This window comes from Hippocampus bargibanti, linkage group LG16 (genome assembly GCF_051943395.1).
Source record: "Hippocampus bargibanti isolate YZ-2025 linkage group LG16, ASM5194339v1, whole genome shotgun sequence".
In the NCBI taxonomy this organism is placed as follows: domain Eukaryota; kingdom Metazoa; phylum Chordata; class Actinopteri; order Syngnathiformes; family Syngnathidae; genus Hippocampus; species Hippocampus bargibanti.
The window spans coordinates 10,568,475-10,577,170 of record NC_142749.1 but is presented as its reverse complement, the minus strand read 5'-3'; the positions used below and the strand labels follow the sequence as shown (position 1 = coordinate 10,577,170).

At 41.5% G+C, this 8,696-nt stretch overlaps 1 protein-coding gene across 1 annotated transcript; it reads left to right on the top strand.

Annotated features, from left to right (window-relative positions):
- The first annotated feature begins 450 nt into the window (after positions 1-450).
- Positions 451-8,617, top strand: ncbp3 (nuclear cap binding subunit 3). Its single transcript, XM_089016772.1, has 13 exons — positions 451-676; positions 1,687-1,752; positions 1,834-1,939; positions 2,019-2,144; positions 2,295-2,420; positions 2,492-2,619; positions 2,734-2,842; positions 2,930-3,029; positions 4,055-4,164; positions 4,282-4,600; positions 5,156-5,370; positions 5,828-6,010; positions 6,743-8,617. The coding sequence occupies exons 1-13, from the start codon at positions 494-496 to the stop codon at positions 7,048-7,050; spliced, it is 2,079 nt and encodes a 692-aa protein (XP_088872898.1). The 5' UTR covers positions 451-493; the 3' UTR covers positions 7,051-8,617.
- Positions 8,618-8,696: the final 79 nt, after the last annotated feature.

Sequence of the window (8,696 nt, the reverse complement as noted above, 5' to 3'; positions counted from 1 at the left end):
TCCATCCTCTGTCGTATAAAACAGTTCGAGATGAAAGAGAGGATCAAAGCGTCCTTTCCATCAGCGGATTAGTGACGTCACAGTAAAACGTCTGCTACAAGCAAAATGTTGAAAGCAAACACGAAGCCATAGCATCCATTGGCGAAAAGAGACTGTCGCAGTTCTGTGAAAAGTAAATTTCTCCACTGTGATACTAATAAATACGAATCCAATACAATTAATGCAATGGATTATTAATGATAATATCATGTAATATTCACACGTTGGAGGTCATATATATTTATATGCACGGTATACACTATACATACAGTATACAGTATATTTGTGCGCGTATGTGTGTTGTGGAAAAAAATAAAAATCAAATCATCATTTACACTCCATACCAGACGGTGGCAGTATAGCAGCAATGATCTGTTTGAAAACCTCAAAGACAGCAACTAGAAGAAAAATAGCCAGCCTCGGTAGCAGCTCGTCGTTTGTTCACAGCGGTGTCATGGCGGCGACGCGTAGCTTGCGGGTATCGGTGAAATCAGACAGTGGCTCTGACCACTCCGACTCCGAGTCGGACTCCGAGTCTGACAGAGGTGCCCGTGAGGCTGAACCTATGGAGGTCGAAGAAGGGGAGTTGCAGACTGAAGACATCTCCAACAACCGGTCCCTGAATGATTTGCTGCCGGTAGGTTGTCCCGCGTTGGGCCTCTCCAGAAACGGCGCTGCCGTCTTCTGCGTCCTGGAGAACTGTGGAAGGATAGCCGCCATGTGATAACACAAACCCACTCTCGACCCGAGGAACACTTGATGGCAGTTGTTAACATCATTTCAGTGCCTCCATAGTGAGATTTTACGACATTTTCAGACGGGGCTGGTTGAATAAAGTAACGCATTTTTGACACTTGTTGCCTGTTAGCATTATGCTGTAGCGTTGCCTCTAAATTCACATCGGGAAAATGCACCTCAAACATGATTTTAACTAACAACGTTTGACAATTTCGTTGTATCGTCTAACGTTAATTCGTTCGGCTTATTCACAATAAGCATTTGTTTTCCATTTCACGGGTTTTAAAGATTATTTTGAGTCGTTGCTTTTCTCGTATTTTGCCCATTGGATGAGACAACTAAATTTGTCTACATCAGATGTGCACTTAGTGACCAAAAATCTGATCGTTTGATTTGTGTGTTGATCCATTTTCATTGGTACTCTGAGTTGATTGGTTTGTGTGCACATAAGGATGAGCACTGGTTTTCTTTTAAATGACAGAGGTTTTCTAAAGAGACTCCCTTAAATTCACATGTCCACACTTGTGTCATCATACAATGTCACTTTCACATCCTTTACAATAAATTCAGGTGGCACTTTGGACAAGTATTAGTGGTACAGTAAAGTCTCGTTATATCGATATCGGTTATATCGTCCCGCTTATTACGATACTATTTCTATGCACGCAAGGAGAAAATTACATGCGCGCAGGGTCGGATATATCGATAGTCCCGGTTATATCGATATTTTTCGGACTCCCGAGAATATCGATATAACGAGACTTTACTGTATTTACTTTTATGCCTCTAATTAGAGCCGCAATGTTAGATTTTAGTTGTATACTCATTGAGTCAGCAGCTGATTAGAATTTAATTCTCATCCATAACGTTTCCCTCTTTGATACAAGTGATGATTTGCTTTGTTTGCAGGATACAAGCAGGCGATATGAGAACAAAGCTGGAGCATTCATTACTGGGATTGATGTCAATTCAAAGGTGAGAGTAATAAAAAAACATACTCCATGCACATCCCGTGCAGTTAAGTGTTGATTGAAACACCGATCATGTTTCCACCAGGAGGCCATCGAGAGGAAAGAGAAACGAGCGAGGCGTTTCCACTTTCATGGGGAGGTGAACACCACTCAGCGCAACATCTTCCTGGATAAAGATGCAGTAAAGAAAGGCAAGAGAAGACATCGCCTGCAAAAAAGGATAATTTTTGTGGTTGTAATGACTATTGTGTATTCTGAATATATCTTCAGCTATCCCCAAGGTGCGCCTGGAAGCTGTCCACATCATGGGTGTTGATGACATGAGCACTCAGGATGTCTTTGGCCACTTTAAGGAATATCCCCCCGCGCATATTGAGTGGATTGACGACACTTCCTGTGAGCATGCTCCCTTTTCTTACCCATTGTTGTTCCTCCCGTGCATTTTTCCCCGTTGCAATAGTTAATTAGTCATGACAAGAATCAAGTATTTTGATGGAAAAAAAAATCTAATTTTCCTTTGAATAAAAACCCTGTTGGTTTCCCCAGGCAATGTGGTTTGGCTGGACGACAACACAGCCATCAGAGCCTTCATCAACACCAGCCGAATGCCCGATCCACACACTGTTGCCACAAATACGGAGAGCACCACCCAGCTGGGCACCCACAGAAAAAGTCAGTGAAACAAACCAATGAGTCCCAAATAGAAACAGGGTAAATGTCTTGACACAGAGGTTTAATCGCAGGTCGTCAGAATCAGGGGTCAGGTGATGATGATGATGATGAAAATGAGGGTGAGGTGGATGAGGAGCTGAAGAAGACCAGTGAGGAGAGTGCAAAACACAGCGATGGGGAAGAGGAGCACACGACAAAGGTGAAATTACTTTTACAGCAAAGACAAAAATGCTCCTGAATGTTGTTCAACAGAATTTAAATGAGGAGGACTGACTAATGGCGTCCATGAATATTTTTGTTGATTTGATGTCAGGGGGACGACCTTTCGCGGGCCGAGAGAGAGTCTCTGCTGAGGAACGAGCCACGTCCTGCCATCAAAGCTTTCAAAGGAAACAAGCTCCTTCTTCGCTTTGCCACCGAAGGTCTCCCTTACAACTACATCTACACTACCACATGCGCAAGAATGAGCTCCTAAACTTCATAAGACCTTTTTTATGTTCCAAATTCAGACGACAAGAAGGAGATGGGTGTCGGCAGGCGCAGTCGGTACTATATGAAGTACGGAAACCCCAACTACGGAGGCATGAAGGGGATTCTCAGCAACTCCTGGTGCGTCAAAAGTTACCCCCTTTGAAATTTCATGACTGCCACAACTGGCGAAAAGACTTGCTTAATTGACCGCTTGCTCAAAGTTTAAACTTGCCTAAATTAATGGTTGAAACTGACCACAGAGTAGCATTCCAAAACAGTTAGGAATGTAACTATCCCGAAAAATACTTTAAAAAATATTTTCCAAAAACATTTGAAGGACACTCCACTTGAAGTGCGTGTGAACACACGACAATGATTCTCAGAACTTCAATTGCCTTTCAAAATTTACAATAGAATCAGAAAGCCTTTAATAGTCCCACAGTGGGGAAATTGGTAAGATACATCAGCAAAATTGAAAGGGGTTAGGGTAAAATGCAAAATACAGTATTGCATTGACAGAAGACTGAACTGCACAACTGCACAAAGTTTCTTTGTACATAATGCAAAGTTGTTTCTTTGTACATAGTGCAAAGTATAAAAATACTTGATAAAGCATATATGATATATGTAACTGTATTTACTCTCCAGGGGGAAAATTGCAAATTTCCCCATTGTGGGACCATTAAAGGTTTTCTGATTCTGAAAAATACAATTGAATAAATAAATGTATTTATTTTAATTAATTAATTTAAATATATAATAGTAATATGAATAATAACAATAAATAGTTGCTACCAGACCAATAAATGGAGGACCATGTGTTACAAAGTGGATTATTAGAGATTTGTAAAAAAAATAATACAATTAAATAAATGAAATAATGTATTTAGACAAATAAGAATAATAACAATAACAGCAGGTACCACACCAACAAATGGAAGACCACGTGTTACACAGTGGATTATTAGATATTATTAAAAAAAAAAATAATACAATTAAATAACTTAAATAATTTATTTAAATTAATAATAATACACAGCAGCTATCACCAATAAATGGAGGACCATGTGTTACAAAGTGGATTATTAGAGATTTGTAATACTAATAGTGTGATTTTTTTTTTTTTTTCATTTTTTTTTTTTTTTTTTTGTGGGTTTACTCAGGAAGAGGAGGTTTCATCACCGACGGATGCAGAGGGACGTCATAAAGAGCAAGAAGCCTCTGATTGGAGACAGCATGGGACACACTCCACCATACACACACCGACACTCTGGTAAAAAAACTCATGAAAAAAAAACTTTCATACAAACAAGTGTTAGGTCAGGACTCATCTATATAAAGAATACAACCCAGAAAGATATTACAACTGACAAACCTTTCACTACTCCAGCTGACCTGGTCAACCTGCCCGAGGAGCCCATCAAAGAGGAGGAGGAGGAAGAAGACGACGAGGACAACGGCGATGAAGATATGGACTCGGATGACCGCGTGGTGGAATTCAAAGAAAAAGGAGACAAGGGCACCTCATCGTCACGGCCTCCACTGACGGGGCCCCATAGGAGGCTTGAACGCTCCCCATCGCCATGGTCCGAATCGGACGAGATGGACTATGATCTGGAGCTGAAGATGATCTCCACGCCATCGCCAAAGAAGAGCAAGAAGATGACAATGTACGCGGATGAGCTGGAGGCGGAGCTGAAGAGCATCAGGTCTGAACTGCAGCATCATGTTTTGCTGTTAGGTGAATTACACTCAAATGTTGCCACAGTTAATTTGACAAACTAATCTGATTAACGATTAGTCATCTAGATGTAATTTATTTTGGGATTACTTGATTGTTAAATAGCTACACGCTGTTTGTGACCACTGAAACTATTGGATTGGATTAGATTGGATTTGCCTTTATTAGTCTCTCAAAGGAAAAAAAAATACATCTCACGGCAGCAAAGTATGGAAGGAAGAAGTAGAAAAACAAAATACAGGAGCTGCTGGCACTCTCGCGGTGCCATCTTGAAGTCACAAGAACAAAAAAATAAAAATAATGTGACGGTGAATCAGACGTAATGGTGGAAAGTGCATGTCTGCTACATGCTAAATGTTGAAATCAAACACAAAGTAGTAGCGGCCATTGACAAAACAGATTATTATTGGGAAACGTCTTTGTGCCTGTTATCGACATTGAACAAACCCGGCCCAAAAAAAAATCAACATTCACACCATGCACAAACACTCATTTTGCTGATCCTGTGTTTCGCCTGGAGCAGAAACAGAGTGGGAGAGTCTGCATCGCAAAGCCGAAGCAGAGTGGGAGAGTCTGCATCGCAAAGCCGAAGCAGAGTGGGAGAGTCTGCATCGCAAAGCCGAGCCAAGTCACCATCACCCAGCAAAGTGATGGACGTGCGGCAGTTACTCGAGGAGAAAAGACAGGGGATGTCTCATCACAGGCAACAACCCCAGGTAGTCAACAGCGGGAAGACAGGTGAGTCCCCATAGCTGGTTTACACTCCAATAGGGATCAAACCCTGCTGCCAATCGCCAAAATCCATGACGATTGGCACATTGCAATTAGGTTGTCCATGCCACAAAATAGCAGCTAAGCATTTGTTTTGTCTCAATGAAACTCCTCCCATCAACTCAACATAGTTATTTGGTTCCAAGAAAGCTCTTGTGTTTTTTTTCCTTCATTACAGAAATTAACAGTCGTTTAAAAAAGGGAATAAATGAATTTGCTAATGCTATCATTGAACAATAATTCATGTTAATGCTTTGAAACAAGTCATCAAAGTGAAACAAATGTTTTCTTTTCAAAGATAGTCTGTATTGGTTACTGTCTTCATCCTTACACGGGCAAACAGAAATTTCCGCAGCCTTCTGGGAATTATCCTCGGTGAGAAACAAACACTAACAGAGACATTTGACAGTTGATGTCTTTACAGATGTCCGACAGCGGCTTGGGAAGAGACGCTACTCAGCCGAAAGGGGACGCTCTCACTCGCCTGTCTCCCCAGGAGACACCCCTACACCCGCCAGAGAACCAATCAGCGACGTCCACCGTCGACTGGGCGTTGTCAGTCGAGACAGAGGAAGCTCATCAAAGTCATCCAAAGATAGAAAGACAAGTGAGTGCATTCTATATTTCAATCCATCAATCAATTTTATGTAGCACTCATCCAGGTCATGGGTGAGCTTGTGCCCGTTCCGGATAACTTTGTGGACAAGAGAACGGATACGTTTCCCCACAATTGCAGGACACACAAGAGACAAATTAACGCATTCACTGCCATTCCCAAATTTATTCGGGAATTGGAAAGCATGACGTGGTGCACAATTCCCAAATTTGTTCGGGTTATAGTTTTTCTTGCAGGGAGTGCCGATAAAGCGCTGGTCAGACCTCTGGCAATTTTTTTCCCTCCCACAAGCGGGCATCATTTGCATTTTGTCCATGTTAGCGCTTTGTTACAGCTCTAGCTGTTATTAAAGCGCGATATAAATCAATATGTATGTATTGTATTGTATTTTGTACAGCTGCCCCCATTTCAAGCTCAGATGACTCCAGGCCCATATAATTTAGGAATTAACCTTTTTTTCTGATGAAAGAAGAGAGTCTATGGCACTGGAGTGGACACATTTTTGCAAACTGTCTAGCAGTAAATGAGTGAAGGACAATTCAGAGTATTTGGTGAACCTAACATACATGTTTTTTGCAATGTGGGAGGAAACCAGAGTGTACTTAGAGGAAACACACGCAGGCCCAAGGGAGAACACGCAAACTTCACATTGGGCACCGATTCGAACCAATGACTTTCGATGACTCGATGGACATTGTTTTTAATTCCGACTCCTGTGTGCAGGCAACCTCTGGAGCCGACTGGGAGACAAAGAGGAAAAGACGGGAAGTCGCGAGCGCGAGATGAGCGGCGGGTCGTCTGGACTGTTCTCGTCCTCACGGCGCAGGGGGAGACGCAGAGGGAAGACAGCGGCAGAGAGCGAGGAAGAGGTAGAGCAAGAGGATGACTCTGCACTGCAGAAGGTGTGGGGAGCCATGATTAAGCAGAAACAGGAGCGTCTCAGCCACAAGATGAAGAAGAGCCGGCTGGACAATCTACCGTCGCTACAGATCGAGATCAGCCGAGACAGCAGTGAGGACTCGGATGTTTGAGACAAATGTACTTTTTAACAATCGATGGAATTAAATTTTTGACACAATCAATCGTGTTCATGGATGGATCATGGAGAAGATCTACTTGGCACATGCTTTGGACTTTGCAACTGCCCCACTTGGCTCTCCTGTATCACATCCTTTCTGTTAATACAAAACATCCAAAGGTTGCTTTGGATGACATTCAACTTTACTTTTATATTTTGAATTACATTTTGTTGTTGAAGAGCATGTACAGGTAACATGGAACAACGCTCTTTTAACTCATTCACTGCCAGACGATTAGCAAATGTGTCCACTTGAATGCCAGGGTTTTTGTCATTTTCACTCAAATTGCACTAACAACAGAATATTGAGTTTTAGGACGACATAAACATTCAATGAAGTGTAAGAAACCTTGGACTCTCTTATTTCATCGAAAAAAAAACGTTTATTTCGAGCTATCTTGGTTGTATAGTTGTCTGCATTGAAAGTCGGGGGTGGCTGTACAACAGGTAAATGCTGCCCCCTTGTGGAACGGAAAAACATTGCCAGCGCTCTGACCTAAGCTTGAACCCACCCCCGAACAAAAAAACAAAACCGAACAAATTCGGGAATGGCGGTTCACGTCATGCTTTCCAATTCCCAAATAAATTTGGGAATGGCAGTGAATGAGTTAAGACAGGACCATTTGCCCATGATGTTGCTCAAACGACTTTGACTCGACAAACCCTTAATCATTTTAATGTCGCGTGAAGGTTATCAAATGGGACCGAATGATTTATTTTAGAATCATTAAAATGTCATTTTGTGTAGAGGACAGCAACAGGCCTAGGTGTCAACCTGTCCAATATACCTGAGAGGCTAGACATGCAAATATATATATATATATATATGTGTGTGTGTGTGTGTGTGTGTGTGTGTGTGTGTGTGTGTGTGTGTGTGTGTGTGTGTGTGTGTGTGTGTGTGTGTGTGTGTGTGTGTGTGTGTGTGTGTGTGTGTGTGTGTGTGTGTGTGTGTGTGTATACTGTATGTTGTAAAACCACAGAGAATTTGTTCCAAAACGCCCCAAATGCCTAACCCCTGCAAGGACAGTTTGGCATCACTATGCATCAGCATAAACCTTATGTTTTTTCTTTCATTTTTACAAATCACAATGGCAATTAAGGAAATATTTCTTAGTAATGGACCGATTACAATGATGAATACTCTGAAAAATTCAAATATGTTCAAGTAGCTTGCAAAACGACTGAGGTGAAGGCCCGGACAGCAACAACAGAGATTCTACACGGAATAAACACGACTGGATCAAAAATAACCACTATGCATTACATTGAATTAAAAAAAAAAAATTGGGGGTTTGTTTTGCGGTACATAAAATCGGAGGCTCACTTACAATTGAACTCATGGTAGGGATTTATATTAACCCAATGATTGCGCTGTGTGTATGTTACAAGATAGACCAAAAAGCTTGGTAGGATTTTATTTTTATTTTCTTATTAATCATTTATGAGTTGGAAATAGATTACATTTCATTCTCAAGGCGGCAAAGTCGCCACATTTGTACAATAAAAAGTGTCGATAACTATTGGCTTGTGTCCTGTAACAGCATGTTTGACGAAGTCAATAGGGGGAAATATGTTATTAAAAACGAATTTTGTGGTATC